The sequence below is a fragment of the Salminus brasiliensis genome, chromosome 14 (assembly GCF_030463535.1).
Source record: "Salminus brasiliensis chromosome 14, fSalBra1.hap2, whole genome shotgun sequence".
Classification (NCBI taxonomy): domain Eukaryota; kingdom Metazoa; phylum Chordata; class Actinopteri; order Characiformes; family Bryconidae; genus Salminus; species Salminus brasiliensis.
Genome location: NC_132891.1, coordinates 8,952,473 through 8,977,479, shown reverse-complemented (window position 1 = coordinate 8,977,479; position 25,007 = coordinate 8,952,473). Strand labels below are relative to the sequence as shown.

Below are 25,007 nucleotides of genomic sequence, written 5' to 3'. Positions count from 1 at the left end.
CTCCTCTGTGCGGTTCTGCACACTTCCAGATTTGTGCATTAGTACATTCTGCTTCCTAATGCTTGCAAAGTGTATCACAGTATCAGATAGCATTTAATTAATACTTGGTCTAGTGTTTTTTGTTTTTGTTTATTTTTCTACCAGCTTGTTTTGAGTCATCATGGATGTAAACATCTTTATCTGTTCATGTCCATGTAAAAACTAAAAATCAGTATTTTGTATATCACTAATCCAGTTGACCAGATATAGGATTGATTCATAATACCCATAAAGACATTAAAGCTTTTGACATCTGTTGCACACAGCAAAAAAGATGAGTATATGTTCTGTGTTTGTTGTAGTCGTCTGATACTTTTATTGACATTTTTAATATTTTTATTCATTTGGGATGTGCTGTCAAATCTGGACACTTATTTGTTTTTAGAATTTTAAAAACCCTTCAAGTATTTAGTAGTGGTTCGGTATCTGCCTAAATCAGGCAATTTTTGTTCTTAATTTTTGTTTTGTTTAAACAATTGAAATGTTTGACCCAGTGAAGAGCAAATAGGGGGCAGTGGTGGCTCAGCGGTTAGAGCGCCGGGATATCGATAACAGGGTTGTGGGTTCGATTCCCGGGCTCGGCAAGCTGCCACTGTTGGGCCCTTGAGCAAGGCCCTTTACCCTCTCTGCTCCCCGGGCGCTGGAGTTGGCTGCCCACCGCTCTGGGTGTGTGTGTGTACTCACTGCCCCTAACACGTGTGTGTGTGTGTGTGTGTGTGAGTGTGTGTTCACTACCAGATGGGTTAAATGCGGAGGACACATTTCGCTGTACAGTCCACACTGTACAGTGACGAATACGTGCACCTTTATCCTTTACCTTTAAATAGTATTATTTATATTGTGACTTTGGCTAATCCAAAGTACTGGAACTGAGCTAGTATGTAGTGTATATAGTCTGAGCCTTAGGCCGAAAGGTAAAAAAATCTGCCCCATCGTTTTGTGGTGTTATAAAGAAATAACATTTTTAACCTGGCCTTGGAAAACCATAATTGGTGTCCCCTACTACTAAGTGATTGAACAAGGAACTTTTGGTTATAATCAGATTTTCCACAGCATATTGTTATTTCTTAGATCTTTTTGTTTATTTGTATTTCATTTTATATGTCTTCTTAATATGTCTTATATGTCTTCTCTATATTTCTCTATAAGTGACTGACTGGCCAGTTGGACCCCTGTAATGACCCTATTCCTGTAAGCCCATTCCTGCTTCTCCCCAGCTGTTCCAGGAGAGCAGGAGGGGTGGAAATGCTGGCGAGGATGGGATGGCTGTTGACAGATTCACTCCGAGGATATGATTAGCTTTTCAGGATATGTGGTTGTTATCCCCCCCTTAGCATTTTCTTACTGAATCAGTGCACTGCATGCATTGAAGCAAGGCTTGATCAAGTGGCTGTGGAAAGTTCCCCCTGAAGGTCCCCTTGCTTATGTAGACTTGGTTAGATTGGTGAATAGTCCTCCATAAATAAGTCTGTCAGGAACCAATGATTTCATGATGGCAATAGCTGAAATGTGACATACTCTAATACTCTTACTTCTTTGCTTTTTGTCACGTCCTCATGTGTCTGAATACACTGATTAATTCATTTTCAATAAATGTGTATTGCTGTTTGAGTAGATTCCTATTCTAGTAAACGCAAACCTTCTACGCTTCTGCTTCTACACCTTCTAAACTTTCTACACTAAATATTTTATTTAGCATTTTATTGGTTTATTTTTGACTGTGTTTTGATTGCGGTGAGGCATCTTATCAGTCAGTCAAGCATCAGTTTGAGTAATCGCTTGTTGACGGCACTGCATGCTTTTGCCATATGCTGAAGTGAGCATACCAGTATACTGTAGAAGAAGTTGACTGGTGGTCTGTGACCTCCATGACCCTGTCACATGCGAGGCCCTATCAGATTGCACTGACTGTAATCCTCTGAATTCCCGATGCCATAGAGCATTGAGAGCGGCTCTGTGCTAAGCAAGCAGCAGCACCTCTGTTTAGATAATCATGTCTCTCTTAAAATTTGCTTTCTCCTGACAAGCTCATAAACACCGGCATGTTTGTTTATCCGCTGTACTCCGGCTCTGTACAGCCAGTCTGGGGACTGTGGTTGTGCCTGTGTCTGATTAACTTTGCCAAGCTGATTGTTTATCTTTAATTACCAGCTTCTTTCAGTCTTGATCAACAGAAAACAGCAGGGTTAAGTTAGGACAGGTGGGTCAAACACAAATTTTAGTGTTATCCCTAATGTAACACCTTATTCAGCCCTTAGCTGAACCCCGAGTTAAAGCACAGGGAGCCTCAGGGCTGCATCAGGGCTGTCATGATTATGTGATTAAACCTGATTACTAGATTAAAGAGACACTGATTAAAATTGAACTCTGTGAATCCACAATGATGAGTTGGCAGTTTGCATGATGATGATGTGTATTTAAGTGCTGTACAGATCTTTTACATTTACCCTGAGTCTGATTGACATTGAGGCATTTACATACATTTTTTGACACATAGTGTTAGATTCAGTCCTGTGCAGAGGTTTTAGGCACCTAAGGCCCATCTTTGCCATCAGGCAAAACATGGAGCATTTCTATAATTCATTATGAATGTATTATTTATATTAATATTATATTAAGAAGTTAGATTAATGTTTATTTTTATTGAAGTAGTGTTACACAGATACCGATACTGCCACTTTTTAAATATAGAACATTTCTGTTTGCAGACTGCATATACAATTAAATGTTTAAACAACTAGTAAAAGACAGTTCTAAAGTTATTACCATTAGACATATAATAGAACTTTTACATTTGCACATTTTATGGAGTTGTTGTTTGGTTCAGAAGAGTCATGGACTTGTGAATTTGCTGCATGAGCAGTTTTTGTTTTTAAACTGCCGTTTTTGTTTACTGCTCTGAAATGTGAATTTTAAACACCTATTAAAAGTTTGGTCGAGCTTAGATAGATTATGCTCTCCTACCTGCAGTTGTTTCTGCATTGTGGCAAATTTTGTCATAACTCTGAAACTTTTCAAATGTGCATTTACAGATGGATTCAGATATAAATAAGTACAACCTATAAAAAGTGGAACACTATAAGTATCAGGATGTATACCCACCCACTGAGTATTTAAGTCTGAGTTGGTATCGGTGCATCCCTAGATTCCTAATTCATATTTTTGTCCAGTAAAGTGGAAATCAGTGAAAGACCAGGCTTGTTCCTGTTCCATGAAGCCCATTTTTGGTTGTTTTTTTTAGCCTTTAGAATAAAACTGCAAAATCATTGGTCACATTTAATAGCAATGTAATTAATAGTTATGTCGCTAGTGTACATTAAACCCATTACTGTGATTCTCTCTAGATAAGGCTTTATCAACTTCGCCCATCCGTGGCTGTTTGTTTTAAAAGCGTCAGCCCCTTTCTAGTCTTTTGTTCAGAGTGCAGTGACTCTTGTAAAGATATGCACTTTCTAGGGGTTAATTTAACCCCTAAGGACCTATTGGGGTTGCACAGTTCAGATTCTCATGTTTATGTTAGTTACTCAATACTCTGTTTTATACGTAAGCCTGTAGTTTAAGGGGTTAAAGGGTTTTGGTGACCCATTGTTGCCCGAGTATGTGCTTTTGAACAGGGTAAACTGAGATTTAACAGACATGAAAAGTCCCTCTTATGTCCTATAGGCTTCGTCTCAGGGGCCCAGGTTCAGCTGCCAACGATAACACAAGGAAGACTAGAGCCGAGGATAAGGAGGGATTAGGCTTGGTCTGCACTGAGAGTTTGCATGCTTTTAAGATGCTAACATCACAGTTTGTTCACTAATGGATTTTTCATTCCTAAGGTTTAGACCCCAAGCAGCATAAGCTGGGTTAACATTTTATTGGGATTTATACTGGGATAGATTTTATCAGGGTTTGTGCTGGAATAGATTTTATAAGGCTTCTCACACTCTCGCTGCTTCTTACACTCTTTTGTTTTCGAACAGTGAAGGGGCTGTTTTTTGAAGAAAGTTGGTTGCATACAATGAGTTCATAAATGTTGGTTTCAGTGGTTCACAGTCTGATTTTAACAGTGTTTCTTCTGTGTAACTGATAGAATTATTTTTGACTCCAGAAGTAAAATAGATGTTTCCTTTTTGTCTTGTTTTATTTTAGCTTTTGTGTTTGCAAGCTAAAACCCACAGAAAGTAATTGCAGCATCTTAGTAGGAATTTACACCTACAGTCTTTTTAATCACAGTCTTTAGAGCGCCTTCTGGTGGCCTTAAGGCACCATTAACAGACATCATTGCCCAGCCAGCAGCATTGCAAACATTCTCAGAAGGTAAATAAACGAGTTAAGAGTCTGCACACCTTTCTCTGTTTTTAAACCAGCACTGAAGAGCACATTCAGAACTGGGTGGAGGCTAACGCTGGAAGGAGCTGAGGTCAGGGGTGGTCAGGGAGGAGAGTCTGGATTATAGACTGGATTATAAGATATTAAACAATATAAAACAGTCATTTTAAGAAAAGTCTTGACTAAACTATATCAATTAGTCCAGAATCTCTCATTATACAAACTGATATATTAATTATACAAACACACAGATCGAATCGGTATCAGCTGATACTCAGTAAGAGTCTTGGATCGGATCTGGGGCAAAATAACCTAATCGGGACATCCCTAATATATAGCGATACTGTACATAAGGTGACAAATTTGCAATAATTTCTTTATTTTATTATGTTGCAGTTTTTTTCAAACTTTAGGAAAAACTGTCGTAGTATAAAAGACAAACTATCATTTTCTTAAAATCTGGGTGCATAAAAAGTAAACTTATCATTTAAATTGAACAGTGGGATAAGAAGACAGTACAGCGCTGCTAACTAGCAGTCAGGGAATGAGCCACTGTGTGCCAAACATCCTCGCATGAAAAATGTTTATTAAAAACTGACAGTGTTTGAGAATCAATGCAGTATTGCAAAACATCACAATACTCAAGTGTATCAATATTTTCATGCATCCCTGTTTTCTACATACAACCGTTACTTTACTTCGGAACCTGTTTTTGTAAAAGTGCACTTTCCAAACCTTAACAACTCAATGTTGTTTCCTTCATATCTTAATTTGTCAAATATCAGGCAGCATGGTGTGCTTTCAGAAGGCCACAGCAGCTGAAGGTGAGGTATGTGAGGTAACAGCAGGGGTATGAGGTTGTGTCTGGGTGTGAAACGGCAGTGAGCTCTCGTGTTTTCAGCACACAGTGCTGCATCACTCACTGAGACTGAGACTCAGCCTGCTGTCGGGCCTGTCTCACTCGACTGTGGGGCCGAGCCCAACCATGATCAAATGAGCAGAAGAAAAAGGAGAGAGAGACAGAATCTCACTGAAGAGATGCCTCCCCCTGAAGGTGTGTGCCCAGTGTCACAGAGCTGCACAACTGACGTGCTGATCCGTCTCTGTCTTTCATCTCTCCCCCTCTCTCCCCCTCTCTCCCCCCTCTCTCCCTCCTCCCTCCCCCATCCTAGTACTCATCATCCCCCACTCCTGCCTATGAAATGCCAGAGATGAGAGCGTGAATGCCGTGAAGTCCTTTTGACGCCGTGCCCTTTGGTGACTTCCTGATGCAGAGCATCAGAAGCAGCCTGTTATTTTTCAGGGGATTTGGGGGATTTTTCAATTTGGCTGCATCCCGTTTTTGATCACATATTTATGTCTCAAGTGCAAAGCGCAAGCACAAAGAGTGTCGTTTTGATGGACGGCTACATGGTATGCCTCAAGGAACGTGAGGGGGGAAAAAAACGAAGGCCATTAAAATATCCAGACTAAACTCTGTGATTAGGACGTATGACAAAGCGTCACTCAGCGGCCAGACAAACTGTGTCTCAGCGCCTTTGTGTTCCATGTCATGCAATTGGGTGGGGGATGTGCCAGCTTTTCAATTAAACATAACCCCACATCAAACGTGCTGTCAACGTGCATTAGAGAGCCTTTGTACAGATAAGAGTGTGTGAGACATCACAGGACAGGGGGCTCCAAAGGGATTCACTCAGATTTTTCTAAAAACCAAAATAAAGCAATTTGATACTGCGCAGCGTTCTCCCCATCCCTCCACTATCTTTTATCCCCGTAACCTCACCGTTTCTTACTCTTGTCTTCATGTTGTTGGCTCGTCAGGAACATTACTGTAGGCTGCCTTTTTTGTTTGCCATGCCATTATTTGATTAACTGGGAAATATGTTTTGCTGCCTAGACCCAAGAGTGGAGTATGGAGAAACCTGCAGTGTGCTGTAAATGAACGCTGACAAGAACATTGGCTGTGGGACGTATCGCCTGTCACGCAGGAACCAATCCCTTTTTCTGTAATTTGCGTCCTTCCGTGCACTCGCGCTCTGCATCTGTCCTTAAAAGTGCTGCGCGGGGAGCCTAGCTCTAGAAATAGGTCATTAGTGAGTGAGAGCAGCCGAGAGCAGCCAAGGCAAAGAGCTCAGAGAACCCTAGCATTAAATATGGATGAGCCCGATTTATATGGCTCTGCCAACCTGCACCGTGACTTCAAGTGCACCACGACTTCCATCATGATTGCACGCTGCTCGCTCTCTTTCTCTCTCTGTGTGTGTGTGTGTGTGTGTGTGTGTGTGTGTGTGTGTGTGTGTGTGTGTGTGTGTGTGTGTGTGTGTGTGTGTGTGTGTGTGAGTGTCTTCTCTGTCTCGGGAGATGCACTGATGAAGGGCTTCAGATGATTAGAAGAGTTGTTCTGCAGCATCCAACTCTGTGAAAAGATCTTGTGCATTATGCATTCAGTTTAGGCTGACCGTTTGTTCATAGGGATTGTGACTGTGCACTTTTTTTTTAAGATTCAATTAAAAGATTCACACTATATCTACTTAGGGTCCTTAGGGTTGGCCCGAACACTATTTTATTTACAAGCTTAGCATATGTTGGGTGTTTCTATTGGTAAAATCCCACAAAAACATCTCCATTTTTGCCATTTAGACTTTTTGACATGATGTGAGTCTAGCAGTTGTCTTGTGTCCCATTTTCTTGATGAATGGACCAACAGAGATGCTCTAAAATACTCCTTACATTGACTTCTATTGAAAGCTAAAAAGCTTTTTTCTTTCTCCAGTGATTTAGGCGTTTTGAAGACACAATGTTTGTCTCAGCAACAATATACGCTGTATGGACAAAAGTATTGGGACACCTACACATGCAGGAGCTTTTATGGCATCCCATTTTGGATCCATAGGCATTAATATTGAGTTGGTCCCCCCAATAACAGCAGTTATTGAGTCAGCAGAAAGTTGAAGGCGAAAAAAAAAAGACGAAGCTCTTGGATAACAATTACAGAAACAGATTCCAATGTGATGAACAAATACTGCAGTATTTAGATTATTCAGGACAATTTTATGTTTTAATTTTAATAATCTGTACAACAATGTTATAATTATTTACAACAGAAAAGAGCATCAGGGCAGAGCTTTGGGTGATGATTTAGATACGGGTCAAATCAGGTTTATTTTGGTTTCTCTCACAGATCTAGAACAGTTGAGTAATTTGTAAAATTGACAACAATTTAAGTCTAACAATTGCATTTCATGTATTAACATTTATTGCAGTATAAATTATAATACATGTTAATGGCAGTGGCTCATAGCAGGCTATTTAGTCCATTTTGTGCAGCCTTAACTGTTAATATGCTTTGTGTTTGTCAGCGGCGCTTCAGGAGCAGGGGGGATGAACCGTGAGGAGGCCCCTGGGAAGTCTCCTGAGGAGATGTACATTCAGCAGAAGGTGCGGGTGCTCCTCATGTTGAAGAAGATGGGATCAAACGTAAGTGAAAACTAAGCATCTGTCTTTATGCCTCACTGTGGCTTGTACATTTGGCTGGGTTATGTATTTATTTATATTATCTCTGTCCCCACCCTTGCAGCTGACGCCGAACGAGGAAGCGTTCCTGCGGAACTATGCAGGCGTGGTGCACAGTCAGATGAGCCAGCTCCCACAGCACAACATTGACCAGGGTAAGGGAATATTCACTGCTTCTAGACCTACAGCAACACACACCCCTGCTGTTCACTCGCATGGTCTTAGGATGTGGATCTGCACAGTTTAAAGATGGGTGAAAAGGAGTAGGGAGTGTTTTAGGGGGCTTTTAGCATATTAGTATTCAGACTATTTGTATTAGAGTGACTGTTCAGATAATGCTTTTATTGTGTCACACATTTATTTACTCACTCAACACTGTGTGAGATATGAAAGGGAATATATTATTTAGTAAGAGAGCAATAGATGGTCAGAAAATATTACCATATATACCATTATATCAGATATATTACTTATTAACACTAACACTAGTTATAGCAAATAAGCAAACTAAGCTATTCAAATTTCTTTTGCATCGATATCTGAACATTGAAGCTACCCATCCTCTTGCATGGTTGCTACATCTATTGAACACCAGGGGGCACCAAAGCAGTAGAAATGGAGGACTGGAACAGGTTGCTGTCAGTCAAGGGCACAATCTAAACAGGCAGTCCACTGCAGCCATTAGCGCTGCTGGTCTCTACCAAGCGTCATGCTAAATCAGCTTCACCTGGTTATCCAGTCCCTGCTGTCTGCAGTTACTATCCATTGCATATTCTCTCTGGCTCTCTATTCTCTTGGCATTCCTCTGTGATGCTCTGCCAGTGTCTGAAATGTGAGTGTGTTAACTAGGCCCATCTGTTTTCACACTTTCATTACAAAAGGGAACAGGTTTATGATGCTTGAAATGCTCTTTTTAATTTCATTGCACTTTGGAGATAAATGCTGTTTTGAGCCCAGAACACAGGGCCCATGGAGTAGCTGCTAACGCACGCTTTAAAGCTCATGAAATATGCATACTCGCCTAGCTGTTCATAAGCAAGGATGTCAACACTGTGCTCTTTTTAGAAAGATCTTCATAAATAATGCACTCGCATGAGTAAGGTGGATATAAATGTGCATTTCACATCAGTTTTTGCTCTACAGCAGTACTCAACACAATATGCTAGCTTTTACTTGATGTCTGTGCAAGCACTTGGATAACTAGGGTATTAGCCTGGATTCCATTTGCTTAAGCTAGTATTTTAATCCACGTTAACCTTTGTTACAGTAAACAAGGAACATTGTCTGTATTCAGTGTATATACTATACAGTATATAGTGTATATATATTACTGTGCAGGAATATACTAACCTTATAGGTGGACAATGAAACTTTTATATTGGTGTATCTTGACAAATTGCGCAACACTTTTGTATCCGTCATTTCTATTGGTCCATTCATCAGGAAATTCTGACACGAGAGAGGACAACTGCCATAGTCTCAAATTGATTTATTCACACCACTCTAGAGACGGCATAGCTGTGCATATGACCATTTAATCTGTGTGGACTTTCACATTAACACTGCAAATGTGTCCTACACTCACTCACATTCTCATTACTCATTGCTTGCTGTAACATCAGCCATAGCTCTTTATCTCACTCTTTCTATATAGTTATTCTTGTTGGGCTATCCAGTGTCGACCAGAAGAGGGTAGGTTTCCTTGGAGTCTTGGTTCATCTCAAGGTTTTTTCCTCTTAATATGAGAGAGTTTTTCCTTGCCACTGTCACCTTTGGTTTGCTCAAGAGAGGCTTGGACCCGGATCTCTGTAAAGCTGTTTTGTGACATGTATTGTGAAAAGCTCTATATAAATATATTTGAATTAAATACAATATTCAAGGTTGTTGCTTCACAGCAACAATATGCTTTTTCCAAGATTGCTGTTGATCTCAGCAATACTCAAAAAGTACTGACCAACTGCAGATTTTATTACAAAGAGTGTAATTAATCCTGTTTGTTGAATGGACTGCAGCAAGTGATGTACAGGCATTGGATTTAATTAAATATAGAAGGTTTTTGCCTGACAGAAACTGTATGCTTTTTCATTTTTTTGGCATGGATATTGTCAGTGCTCAAAAACACTGTAGTGTAATTAGTCCTGTCTAATTGAGCATACTGCAGTAAATGTATATAAAAGCACTGTATTTGGTGTAGGAGAGAATTTTGACAGGTTTTTAAATAGTTTTACTGGTGCATTTTGTGTACGTGTCAAAACATCACAATTATTTTCTTTTCTGATATAATTTTATATGATATGGTATATGTAGTAATAATACCATATATCCCAGCTTACTCCTAAATGATATATACATTTAATAACTTAATAATACTTTTGGGTAGTGCTAGGTCTACCGGCATATTGTGAAATTACTTCTCTGCAAAACCGTTGCCAAATATTTAATTTAAAAAATATATATATGCAAAACTTTATAAATAATGTAAAATGTGTAGTTATAATATAATATCCATAAAATACAACGTCTTTGTTGCCAAACAAGCTGATGATAGCCACTTTTCATGCTGGAAATGTTCTTAAAAATACTGAAATGTACGATATTATACATTAATGTAATTTTAAGACATGCAAACAGAACAGACACATCAAAAGCTGCTATGTTAGGACATTATTTTAGCACAGGAAAGGAGTACTCCATATGTATGTGTGTTTACTAGTATGTTTAGTGTATGCATCATTTGATATCCTGCTTAGTTTTTAGACATCCCAACCCAACTTTAAATGATGTCTGAAAACCAAACTCAAGACTAATATCTAAAGATAAAACCCTCAATTTAGAATATGAACAGCCCATTAAAGACAAGCTACACACAAAGCACTTCCTGCATTCGTGAGTATAGATTTATAGATTGTTTAGTAAGTGTTCTGTGAAATGATAAGAATCTTCATTGAACTGCTTTGCTTGTACTGAAGAACATACATAGCCTTCAAAACCCAGCTCAGTCATTCACTGCTAGGTAAACCTTCAGAGGCGCCTCCTACATATTCCCGAATCAGAAAGGCTAGTGTAGTACAGGGTCAGAAATGGTGTTTACAGCGACCTGTTTGTGGCGCTGCACATCGTGCATTAGTCACTAAGCCAGTAAAAGAAGCTGCCACAAATCCCTGCCCGTGTGGAGCTTTAAATAACGTCTGTGCTTAAAATGGCGGAGGGCTGCTGAGGTGAGTGTGATGTGTTGATTGCAGAGGGAGCATTCAGTCAGCACTGAGACTCCTCGCTGTCTGTGTGTGATGATAAAGTTGTTCTGTAAAGATTAGAAACATTAGGCTTGGACTTGGTAATTTACATTACATTTGGATTTGCTTGCACTCTTAAAACCAAAGGTGCTTCAAATGGTTATTTGAGTGATGCCATAGAAGAACCTCTTTTGGTTTGATATAGAAGCTTGTTTGTAATAGAGATGTGTGAAAAACCTTTTACGCCAAGTGAAGGTAGTTCTTCCATGGCATCCCTCAAAGAACCATTTCAAGCACCTTTATTTTTTTGAGAGAGAAGGTCGTTCATGCCGCTGCCCAGAACTGAGCTTCTCTCCATTGCAGTGCTCACATAGGCAGAACTGTGGAGTAGAAATTATTAAAGTGTTCTGCACTGTGTAAGTGTATGTGTATGTGTGTATGTGTGTGTGCTGCTCTTGTGAGACAGAAAAACTGAACCCTTTTGGCGTATTTTAACTTTACATGACTCCTTTCAATAGTACAGCTGCAATTAAATACAAGTACGAGTGTTACTTGTATTTAGAGATATCAGTGCCCTGCTGTTTTCTGGGAAAATGAAAGCAGTGTCTCTGCGCTTAATGAATGCCGCATAAAGACTGGAAGTTCATTTGCGGCTGGCACAGTGAGTCGTTTGTATGTGTAGAACAGAATGGGCCAAGGCTCCAGAGACAGGCCGATGGGGCTGCCTCTTTCAGACTCTGTTAGCTATTGTTCTCTCATGTGAACAAACAGTTGTGAAAGAGATTTTTATTGTGAGTGTGAGAGAGGAAAATTAGGGTCTCGACATTCTGCGGCTTTGTCATCTTTTGTATTTGTCAAATTCGACTCCTCAGATGTCGGCAAGTGTGAAATTAGGCAAATGTTTACTGGCTAAGCCGCCGACCGCTTCAGAAAAACAATTCCTCCAATTGACTTGAAAGAGCATTCTAAAAACTGCCAGTTTTGACTGTTTACAAATATATGGGTTAGCAAATTTGCATTGGAGCACATTTAATTGGCTAATTAGCATATATGTGAATTATGTATTTTTTGCATTGCATTTTTAATTGACTCTGGAGCCTTGAAGTTGTTGGGATTAAACTGGTTAGAGGGTTCAGATGGGAGGATGGTGGGTGGAGGCAGTCTTTTGAGCTATGTGAAAGTTCTGGGCTGGTGGAACGCTCCTCGCAGGCTTTGGTCTTGGATAACGGGGATAAAGTGGATGGTCACTTATTTAGACCTACTTTATAATTACATGAATATGTACACATTTTTACTGTTTATAATAAATATAAACTTTTGAAATCTACATGCCAGAAATTGTTCTTAGAAGTGATGCCTTAGAAGATCTACATTTGAGTGCTTAATGAACCTCAGCAGAGGATTTCTTTGAGGAATCATCCTTTGAAATGAAATATGTGCAAATATGAAGAATCTTAAAGAGTCTCAACATGATGTAAAGTGTTTAAAGTAGAACAATTTTTCAGAATTCAGTTGTGTAGAAGGTATTTCAGATGTGAAGCTGAATTACATTCATGTGAAAAAGTTAGGACATCCCATGAAAATGTTTTATCTTTTAAATATCTGGACATTTGATCTTCACGTGAACAATCTGGGGAGATGGTAATATAACTGAACACAAAACTGAAGAAATGGAAAATAACTAGAAAACCTACAAGTTCCAATATGTCTTTACAATATCATGGGCATTTCTGCCATTAATGTAGTTTATTAAATCAACTCTTCTGGTTTCTATCACCACCACTGTGAGCAAATCTGGCTCAGTTTCTCATGGTAAGTTTGTGTTATTAATTTAGCAGAAATTGACAGAATTGTGGAATAGCTCTTTAAATACTGGCTGTACGTACAAGAATGTTTCCCAGTAAACAAGAGCTTACAAATATTGTGTGCAAATATTTTCAAGCGAGAATTGATTAGAGACTCTAGCGGGAGAAAAGTGTCCCTGCCACATTCAGAGAGGAGCACAAAGCCTTTAACTGAGTGTTAGCAAGCGAGGAGGCTTCGACTGAACCTGCAGGCCCCACGCTGGGCTTTGGGGACAGAACAACAGAGAGTACAGTGGAGGGTTTCCATGGAGACGGGGCTGGTGAGGTAAGGAGGAGAGAGGCGGGGCTCCCAGCGGACGGGGCTCCATGGAGTCATGTGACTGCAGGACAGGAGCAGGCCTCATTAGGGGAGCCTGAAGGCAGCTGAAGTGTTAATTATGGGCGGATGGTGTGGATGCCACGTCATTACACCATCAAAAACTGCCCAAAGCATCGTATGACCACACATGCACAGCCATTTAAATGCTGTGACGTATACAGTGCTTCATCCAGTGTAGAAATCAATGCTTTTCATATGCAGCCCTCTACTGGTCTGATAGGCTGTGGTTGTCAATATATAACCCCCACAGCACTGTGGACTGTGAGAAATCAAAGAGTCTGTGCCCCATATTTGGGCACTTTTCTGCCACTGCATTAGACGTCTACCACATCAAAGTCAACACTCCTTTGTTAGCTTTGCTGGCCTTCATAATCCTTGCAGACAGGATAATCCTAAATTCCCCCTTTTCATAACATTGCTTGGACACAAAGGGAGGTTTTAGGACTTTCCACAGCTAAGGACCTTTTACAGCTAAGTGAGTCATGTTTCTCGAAAACCAGCAAGTATGACAAATTATCAGAACGTTAATATGGTAAAGATCTCCCTTGTACAGGTTGTCCAGTAGTAATTTAGTAATTGATAGTAAGCTATCACAAATTGCATCTAAATTTTTGCTGTCCAATGAAAAACATTTTTGTCCATTTTTAGATTTTCCATCGTAGCTGCTCTGTATACTGTATAAATAATTCTGGATGAATAGACCAATTGAAATGCTCTAAATGTCTCAGAATAAACTCTTATTTTACATTGACTTACATTTAAAGTTAACAGCATTTTTGCCTTCTCCTGTAAAGTCACAATGTTGGAGATGTATACAATATAAACTACATTAAATTAACTAAATTATCAACTTTAACCTTGTCACACAAGCTTGCATCTCCAAAATGCTACACATGAAAAATTAACTTTAAACTTTAAAGGAAGTCAATGTAAAATGAGTTTCCAAGTTCATGTTTGAGCATCTTTTGTTAGAATGCAAATAACAATTAAATACAGTATATACACACCTCGTTAAAGAAGCATTATGTAAGAAATGGTACGACTTACCTCTTGGCTTCCCCTACAGTCTGGAGGTGTAACTCTCCAGCTCAATGCTTTGAGCCACCCCAAATAGGCATGCTGTAGGCATGCTGTTTTGGACAAGCTGTGAGCTACAAAAAGTCACAACAATGGTCAGTGGACCATGCAACCAGTGCAACATGATTAAAGCTGCTATTAAGATAAACATGCTACATAATGTTGCTTTAAGTAACTCATATATTTCCACAAAATTGGTGTGACCAGTTCTTATGTTTATGGGCTCATGGTGGTCCTATAGGAGCTGGAGAGAGTCATTAGCTTAAGCGCCTATTCATGTTCAGTGGTGCATGTAGCTCCTGATGCACAGTGTCATGCAATGCATGGTCAATGCATCCAAAAAATAGTTTAAAGGGATTGCCAAATAGTAAAAAAACATTCAGTAAATTCAGATAAACACAACCTCAGTAAAGCAGCATTTTAACACCACAGTGTTGCTTTGTCCTAAGAGGTTATTCATGTGTCATGTAGCAGAAAACATTTAGAAGTTTGCTGACGATTTCCATCTACTGTAGGGATTTGTTCAGTCATGATGATAAAAGCCAATTGTAAACAGTGCCCCGCCGCCTCCCAATCCGTCACTGGAAAAAGGTGTAATAAAACACTGACAAACCAAAAACAGAATGTAATTTTGTCAGAAAATGAATGACGGAATTTATTCCATGTGGCATCCAGGGAAAATCGGGCATTTGTTTGTTTAGTCCCCATTACTTTACCGGAAAGTAAACAGAAGCAAAGCATCATTGCCTTTTTTTTCCCAGTGCATTGAGTGATTTGCTCTTCTAGAGTGTGTGTGTGTGTATATATATGTATGGATGTATGTGTATGTGTGTGTGTATATATATATATATATATATATATAACTCTGCTCCTGAGTCCCGTCCACTTCGTGGAGGTGTAGAACAGCTGAGCTCTGGTCATGTGTCATTTTGGCAGCTCTAACCCTTTTTAAATGTTAGCGGGCACGCACGCGTGTGTGTCATTGTGCAGCTCAGCACACTTCCTGACCATGATTTATGACTTCTCTCTCTCGCTTCTTGAAATGGCCATCTAATTCTGGCTGTGCTATGTTTGCTCAGCCCCACAGCATGTTTCCATCCAGCCTCTATCTGCAACCATAGCAATACACTCTGCCTGCTATTCCTGTCGAGTCATGATCACTGCACTCTACCTTTGGGTGTAAAATGCAGGAAGGAAGACTAGGAAGACACTTTCGGTTTATTGGTGTGTCCAAATGTGAAGAATAAAAGAAATACTGATATATATCCTTAATATGTTACATTTTTTAATTTAATAACATACTTTTATATATTTTTTGCAGAAATGTCATATATACATACATATACTAAAGGACAAAAATATTGGGACACCTGTTTATTACTGTCCTTGGCTTTCTATTAGATTTTGGAGCATTGAGGTGAGGACTTCATTGCATTCAGCGATAAGAACGTTAGGGAGGTCAAGATGTTGCATGATAACCACCCCACCACATCCCAAAAGTATTGATCTGACCAAAGTCAGATCTTTTTTCTTTTCTATTCTAGGACGCAGTGCTTGATGAGGGCATAGAGGTTAAGCTGGGCAATACCGGATGAGCGATAGAGTGAAAAAGCAGATAGATGGAGCAGGCAGCAGCTATTTGTTCACAGGGGTGAGCAGCCTGCCGGGTGGTGATGCAATCTGATTCGGAGCTGTTGCTAGGCGACTGCTCAGAAGGGCCCTGATGTCTGTAGAGCATTGGCTGGTGCGTTGCAGGGAGGGGCACGGCCACGCTGAGCCGAATCCAAACACACCGCCTGTTTTATCCACCCCTCACACCCCTCAGCAGCACTGAGATGGTTTTGTGCGCAGCTGGTCAGGGGGCACAGTTTGTGACCCCTCTGTACCGCGATCAGAGCCTTATGCAAGCATGAGCTCTGTTATGCAACAGAGATGAGACAAGATCAACATCCAGTAGCCACAGTAACTGATATTAGTCTTGTTCACAGTGATGATATGATGGTTTGCTGTTGATGTCATTTCTTAAGCGTGGTTACAATGCAGCATCCAAAGTCATTACATATGAAGTTGTGTCTGGATTTTTATACACACACACACACACACACACACACACACACACACACACACACACACACACAGCAAAACTGTACTGCCTGCACAGTAATTACTGCAACCCTTCCTTCGCATAGCTTCTTACAAACGCCAGGCCATTTGGTTTGCATTGACTCAAGCCCAATAAGCTATTAAAATGCATAGACCAGATGTTCCAGGTAGTAAGACACGTGTGTCATTGCATGTAATTGAATGCCATGACATTACTCTTGCAGATGTTTTGCTGTAGGTGATTTACTGATAAATTGTTCATCTGCAGATTTTTCACATGGTCAGAAAGGTCAGATAATATTTCATAGACACACTGTCTGTGTGGGTTTCTCATATGTCCATCCTTTCATCCAATGGTTCCTTTTCCCCATATACCCAGAGGACAGGAAGTGTCCTTGAAGTATCTGTCCTCTTTTCCCTGAGTTTTCCTCCATGTTCAAGTCTCTTTAGCATGCAGTCAGTACTTCATCTGCTTATATTTCTCCAAAATGTAATGGCATGTTTCCAGTTTATTCAAGCCTATTGTTTGTATAAGCCAATCCCAAGATGTTTCAGAGCGTATCTGTGTTTATTTAACAGTGACTTGGTTAGCTACTAATTACTAATTGCATTGGTGTCCAAATTTCATGATGAATGGACCAATAGAAATGCTCTAAAATGACTTGCGTAAAATCTTTTTACATTGACTTCCATTGACAGGGAAGATGTTTTTTTGTTTGTTTTTCTGTAAATTAGCCATTTTGAAGGTTTGTTTAACAGTGACCTAGAGCTGGGCAATATGAAAATATATTTTCATATCGTGATAAATGTTGCTATCGTGATGACGGTATGGTTTTCTAAGCATTTTCAAGGATACTGTTAGTGCTTAACAAACAGCTGCAGGTTTTATATTATTCAATATTCAATATTGTGATATAGTATTTTTATCGCCCAGCCCTACAGTGACCATATTCTCCAGTCAGCCATAACATTAACACAACCTCCTATCATTATCCATTGAATCAGTTCCGCTGATCATATACAAGCACTTTGTAGTTCTGTGATTTCATGCTGTAGTTCATCTGTTTTTCTGCGTACTTCGTGTGGGTCATTCTCAGCACTGCAGTGACATTGACATGGTGGTGGCATGTTGGTGTGATGTTGCTGCAGATGTGTGGCTGTGTTGCCTTCTGGTTTTAGCAGTTTTATCCACATGCTCCATTCACGTGTCTGTATGTTCTCACTGCAGCTGTGCGCCCAGATTGAGGGAATTAGAACTGTAAAAATTAACAGTGGGAGTAAAACTGTATTCCACACTTTCATGGTTTGGGCTTTGTGGATTAATCTGTAGTTCATGTGCATCCTGAACCGTTCCTAGTTAGCTCAAGAAACAAGTGCAAGGACGCCACCAACTAATTGACTGTTTAAACTATTTGATTGAGCCGAGTAGTCGCTGCACCTGCAGTGGGTAATGCAGAACTTTAACTATTTATCGCTTAATTCATATTCAAACAACACCAGACACAGACCCCCTATGTGCTGCAGAAGGCCCCCTTTATGAAGTTAAATCTTTGCCCTGTTTCATATTGACAGAAAGCTGATGAAAGGACCTAAGCGAACAGGTCAAAGCAATAACTCGTGCCCTCACTTGCCTCACAGGGGAAGCGTGTGTGAGGTGGAAGGATCGCATTCATGAAAGGCAGAATGAGAAGACATGAAAGGGACTCTCCACTCTCTGTCTCACTGCTTTTATTAAGCCTTGGTCAACTATAACCCAGCATAGAAACATCCTAATGATTGCATCTGATGTGGGCCATGGAGCGACCCAATCATAACCTTCTGTGCCATGCACCAAATGTGCCATTACAGGCTCTGAGGGGAAAAAAACACCACCTTAAAGTGCTCACACACATACGAGAGATCTGGTGGTGTGCTTGTGTGTTTAATGCAGTCTCTGACCTACTTTTATCTCGGCACATAATTAAATCCATCAAACCAGAGGGTGTTGTGGGAAGCTGTGAAAGCTTTTTATAGCAGAGGTGCAGGGAAATAAAAACAGGCACTTTTTTAAGCTCCACTTAAAAGGTGTGTGAGCAGTCTAGCTGCAAAGCTGGAGAGGCATGCACAGATCACTTGCGTCTAAAGTCTGTCTGAGTTTACTTAGCAGTGATTGATACTTGTCCTGATGTGGACTGCATTTTAGATACACTGTATAATCAAAAATGTCCACTGCTTGTATGCACTCTATGGATTAATCACTGTACAGTGGAACGCTATGGAGCAGCCCTATGTGAGCCTAAGGCCACCTTGCCCGGTGCCAAGCTTCAACTTGAAGGGTATAATGCCTCACATTTGGAATGTGGAGCATTGGCACCCCATTCTCTGGAGTGATGGAGCTCCATCCAGTACTTGAGCTGGAGTGTAATTTGTGATGCAGAACTGATCATCCAGCATCAGTACCCTCCCTCATTAATGCTTATGTGGGCTGAATGCAGTCAGATTCATACAGCAGTGTTCCAACATCTAGTGTAAGGGTAAGAGGGAACAAACTCTGTTAATACTCTTGATTTCAGGAGGAACATTGCATGAGCAGGTGTCTACGACTTTTAGAACCTGTCATGTATTTCATAGCATTTAATCAAATGCACAGAAAAGCATGCTGGGATGGACCAAATCACTAGGAATACACCTTTTACAGAGTTACTCTTTGGGAAATGTAAGGTTTTGTGATGATGTTCAGTAAGTTTTGATAAATCGCTGAGCGCTGGTGAAAATTCAGGTCATATCTTAGCCAGCACATGTGCTCCAGTTACAGGAGCAGGGGTTTTGGGTCACAGGATCTGCTGTTTTCGACTTGGCTGAGAGTGCAGCTGCCTTATTGAGCTGCTGACAAGGGCAAATCCGTTTCAGCAAGCAGCTTCGATTAGGTCCTGGGAGATTTCCACCACAGCACATAAGAACCCATCTTCCATAACAAACACCCACCCCCCCACCCCCTTAACCTTCAGCAATCTACCTGGCCTGGAACAAGGCCAGCAAACTCGAGGGGTGTGGAGTGTTTGTGCTGATTATTTACTGTTTTGATGAAATTGTATTTGTTCATCCATATCCATCTTGGAACAGCTGGAATTTTCAATCCTGTTTACCTCTCAGACAGAGTTAGTTTTTCGAGCTGAGACAGAATCACTAATGTAGGATTTGAATTGATTAGCACTCCGCTCTGCAAGTCTAGCCTGATACCTGACTAAAATCACAAGTGAAATTTGTTGTCTTTAATCACAGAGCTCCTCGTAAGGCAGAACGGATTTTTTTTTTCGTGTTTCCCTCAGAACCTTTGTGTCTTTTTAATAAAATTGCTTATTTTGTTGGGGTTTTTTTGTGAGAAGTGGTGAACACAACCTCTGTAGTTAATCAAGCATAAAACACAATATTGTCAGCAAATCCTAATGCTCAGCTGCTCTGTCTCTTGAGGTAGTCCATGGTGACTTCTGAGCAGTATACTTCGAATCATTATCCTATTTTAGAAGCCATCCTCTCCTCAGCTTTAACCTTTCGACCAGTGATTTGACTTGTGCATTCAAGATCGGTGGTATTTTGTAGAATCCGTTCATGCCTCCACCTATGCAACATTGTCAGTGTCACTGGCAGCAACACAACTGCCTATGCTTCACAGTTGGCAAGGTTTTCTTTTCATTAAATTCATTTCCTACTTGTTTTTTCTCCAATAGTTCGATTTTGACCTCCTCAGTTCACAGCACTTTCTAAACTCATCAGGCTTCTCGATGTTCTTCAGCATGCTTCAGTATTTCAGTTCAGGTTTTCTTCTTATAACTCTTCCATGAAGATGATGTTTCTGCAAGCAGTGCTGCAAAGAGGAATGAAGCACCACTGCTGTTGACTTAGCTAAACCTTCCTGCAGGTTCTTGGCAGTAATATGTGGGTTTTGATGTACCTTTTGCACAGGCCTTATTGATCGATGTTTGAAGGACAGAGTAACTGTGCATTAGGATTGGCAGAAAAGACTGTGTTTTCTGTGTGAGTAGCTAGAGAGGCTGTATTAACTACTTTTTAAGTTAAAGGCAAAATGAGTCATTTGGCCAAACGGTGCCCAAACCTTCACATACAACCGTATATTTCACATTGTGGATATAACCTCATCCCATATCTGCTACAGCAGAATGACCCATGCAGCTCTTTGCTCTGTTGGTGCATTCGTTTCCATCGTTCTGGTGGATGGACCCCTCAGAATAGATGCACAGCAGTATTGACTTGACTAAATGCTATTGCAAACGTCATGTTGTTAGGAGCGAGATTGTGGGGGATTTGTTGAGCCTATGGATTCCTGTGGACGGCAAGTAACTTCTATAAAGGCACTGGAATCATTAAAGAAGTCTGACTTCCACATCTCAGCACTCCTTGAGGCCTAGCAGCATGTTGTTGTGGACTATGAGAACATCTGTCCTCCTCCTAGTGTGCTGTCAGGGTCATCTTCACCTGCTGCTGAGAGAAAAGTAGTGGAGTACTAGGTAGACGTTTTAAGGGATAAAGATAAACTGAGCATAACAGTAAATGCTGTGTAAGGACATGTGCCGCAACAGATAGGCTAATGATGTTACAGTTATGATGGTTTATGCCTTTCTTAGTGTGTCCTGCAACCCTCATATACTGGAATTGTCCCAGTTCTTCATGCATCTAGGGTACACGGTTGGTTTATTTATAATGTGCTTTGTTGTTCGTAAGGCTCATAATCCTTGCAGCCCTGGAGTGTGCTTATAGTTCATTTAGGCTTTTTTCTCCAAGTGCCTCTTTGTTCCCTCATGACAGTAATATCCTTGAAAAGTGTCTAATCGTAGCAAGAACTGTGCAGTTTGTGTTTCTTTGCTTCCCATGTTGCAGTTTTAGTGCCACAGCAGGGATGCTCTAAGCTTTATAGGAGATTGTTCATTTCATACTTGCTTCAGGCAGGCAGGCAGAAATAATCTTTTTTGTTTTTTATTTTCTTTTTTTGGCTTTTTCTCCTTGATTGAAATCCTTTTTTAGTATCGATGTAGGGGTGGACAGTATGACAACATTCTTACATTTTTGTGATCAGCTACACCACAATACAAAATGCTAAACTCTATGTGCACCTTGAGCCCAATTTAGACCAATTATACACCCTGTAAACATCATTACAAAACAGTAGGGCCGATCATTGGACGATCACTAATGAGATCCTCAGTGAAGCTACGGCCATCTGTGGCCCGAAGTCCCAGAAAGCATTGTTGGTCTTGCTCTCTCTGGGTGGGTAGGATGGTTCCCCTTCTCCCCAGTTACTCCGCATAATGCTTTTCCCACTAGAGCAGGAAAGAACTGCCAGTTAGTGTTCTCCTCCAAGTGTGTTGGGCTGTCTAATGGTGTTACATTAGCACCAGTTCAAAAAACAGAGGAAGTACATGCTAGCTTCACCCTCCCAGCAATGGTGGAATCGTATGATAGAGAGAAAGAAGTCTTAGCCACTAGGGAATGTAATGACTTAAAAATGGGAGGAACATTTGAGGAGGTTTGTTTTTTTGATTTTGCTCATATTTTAGTAATGTATTATTACCAGCCATGCCTATTAGCATTTTTCTGTTCCTTCTTAAATAGCCCTTCCACAAACCCCAACCAAATATCAAGCTCTTTACAGATATCACAATTCTGCTTTCCCTTGTCCAGTACTGAAATTTTGTTTATCAGCCAAAACCTGGGCTTTTTAAATGAGGTACGTCACTTAAGATGAGCATCTACAGCAAGCCAGGTCCTGAAGGACCACTCTTGCCCTCTGCACCTTTTAGTGTTTACTCTGCTCCAAACACACCTGATCCACCTAATCAGCTAATTGGTGTGTTGAGAGCAGAAAACCACTAAATGTGTTTGACAAAGGCTCCTCCAGGACCAGGGTTGGGAACCACTGACCTAAAGGCCATCATTTAGGCTGTCATGCTCAAACTACTCAAACGCTCCACTATCCCACAGGAAGAAACATACAGCTAACCACATCTCACCCACAGTGTGAGTGTACACTACTTCAGGATCCTTTTTTAGAGGATTTGCTCTCTTTTTCCACCATTCAGATCTGATATGCAGCATTTTCTGATATCTGTCCATTTCAGACCAGTTCCATCTCTACTGATGCTGTTTTTGGTTATTATGTGTTATATATTATGTATTATGTGTTACCTCCCCTTACATCACTGTACTAAGTTGCCCAACTGTTTGTGTGTCCACTACCAGGTGCGGAGGACGTGGTGATGGCCTTCTCCAGATCAGAGACGGAGGACAGGAGGCAGTGACCTCTCGCCCCGCAGCGGCTCCTCACTACATCTGAACCCTACCCAACACAACACTGTTGACTGATGGAGAGGGAATGGACCGAGAGCGAGCCGGGAGAGGAGCAGGTCTACAATGTTTACTGCCTGCTCTTACACCCCTCCTCTCTTCCTCACTCCCCTCCTCTTCCTCCCTCACACTAACCGTCACACTAGCAGCTGAGCGCCAGCGGCCCTCGCTGCCCGACGATGTCATGAAAAATGAGTCAGTGTGACTTTTTGTCTTTTTTGTTATTTTTCCCCCCCTTTCTTTCTTTTTCAGTCATCATCAAGCTTCAGGCAGTTGTGTGTTGTGTGTCTGTTCTGGTCAGAGACTGAATGGACCAAGAGCTTCATTTGTCTGCTCAAACAAGAGTTCAAAAAAGTTTGGATGAGTTTAAGATAAATGCACTTTTGGCTTCTTGTTTTTGGGGATGGTGTTTGATTGGTTTTTGTTTGTGTGTTCAGTTCTTGGTTCTTTTTTTTTTTTTTTAATCAGATTGTAATTCCTCTCATCGTAATCTCATCACATTAAATGTGCAAGATGTTGAGGAAGCCACTGCACTACATCATAAAGAACGTGGAGCGTGTGTGTGCGTATGGTTGTAATGCGAATTTTCACACAAAAGTGTGTCCGAATTACCTGACTCACTCAGTCTTTATTTTTTTTTTTTTTGGGGTGTTTGGACTTTTTTTTTTTATTATTGTAAAGACAATACAAAAACAATACTAGTGAAAGGATTGTGCCAACTGTTTCTTTTATTGTAAAATAATTTTAAAAGATATCTAATGAATGTCTCGAGTCCTTATTTATTTTTTCTGGTATCAATCGTAAGACTAAAGGTGAACAACATCCCCTTTTCAGAAAATTGACATTTTACACAAGTTGCTGTAGATTAGAACGAACTAAACCGACTCGGATCAATCCAATCTCAGCCTTGAGCTTTATTACCGCCTGCCTGCCTGCCCTGTTGCAGACCTTTAGACAGTGTAAAGCTAATAGATGCAACAGTGTCATCCAATATTACACAGTATTTCTAGTCCTCCTAGTATTGGCAGTAAAAGTAAAGTAAGTAAAAAGGGAATATTTCTAACAAAAAAAAAATTAACTGCCCATTTTTTTTTATTATTTTTAAACTGGAATTGTTTCAGTTTTAGCCTTTTTTTGAACACACAACATCATGCTCAGTAACTGTGCATTCATGTACTTTTGTTAACTTGCGTAACTTAACTGTAACTTAGTGTTTCAAAAACGATGCATGCCTGCCTTGTGGTTCTATGGTGTACGTTCAAGTAGATCTTTGAAGGTCTTAATATTAAAGCCTCGCCACAATGAACATTTTTGATATCTGTGGAAGCTAGTCCTAAATATTCTGCGAAATGTAAGTGGTCATCTTTGGTATCCTGCTGGCAATAAGTCCCAACACCTAACATCCTCAGTGGTCATGACTCGCTTCTACTTTTGTCCAAACAACCGCATCACCACTTATGAGGACGTCTTCACGACTATGTTTACTGTTGTTTGAAAACCATTTTTAAAAACCTCATGTGTCTATGCATTTTTGTTCTTAAATGATGAAATGTATATTTTTGGGGCGAATCTAGATCACAAATATCGATGTAGAGACTTATTTTGATGGCTGGTTTTGTGAGTCCCCAGTGAGCAGGAGTCTTCTATGGACAGAAATCTTGGACAAAACTACTAAACGTGTTCTTTAACCTTCAGTTGCCTACAATCATGTCTTACTGCACTCACACCAGACAAGGTTTGCCTACATCTCTAGTCTCTGTTTTACATTACGAATGTCCATGTGTCTATTAAACTTTGTGATGGTATGTTACGTTGTTGTCATTTGAGTTGTATATTTTTTGCTATATGGCTGCTTCCATTTTCTTTAACAAAATGCTCTCAAACCCCTGACCCGTTAAAGGAGTTTGAGGCTACTAGTCGCATGCAGCGTAGTCTGAACACTCCACCATGCTCAACATCTGAGGGACTTAAAACTTCTACAGTACAAATACAATACAAATTCTGAGGTATTAATCATGTCTACACACTTTTGTTTATTAACAAAAGTCCAATCAGAGTTATTTAATTGGTATCTATGCAGCTGTAAACAAACAAGTTCTCACATTGGATAAGGAATCTCGAACGAATTTCGGGAAACAAAATCTGACCCTCCAGGCCTTCTTGAAGTCCTAGGCTGCATTTAAATACACATACTATTCTCATGAA

At 40.3% G+C, this 25,007-nt stretch overlaps 1 protein-coding gene across 1 annotated transcript in view; it reads left to right on the top strand.

Annotated features, from left to right (window-relative positions):
• The window catches only part of ctnnbip1 (catenin, beta interacting protein 1), a 29,716-nt gene extending 5,104 nt beyond the window's left edge, over window positions 1-24,612 (top strand). Inside the window, exons 2-4 of the mRNA XM_072696838.1 lie at window positions 7,713-7,830; window positions 7,931-8,021; window positions 22,698-24,612. Coding sequence (XP_072552939.1) covers window positions 7,735-7,830; window positions 7,931-8,021; window positions 22,698-22,756 — 246 coding nt within the window. The 5' untranslated portion in view covers window positions 7,713-7,734 and the 3' untranslated portion in view covers window positions 22,757-24,612. The remainder of the gene's footprint in view (window positions 1-7,712; window positions 7,831-7,930; window positions 8,022-22,697) is intronic.
• The last annotated feature ends 395 nt before the right edge of the window (window positions 24,613-25,007 follow it).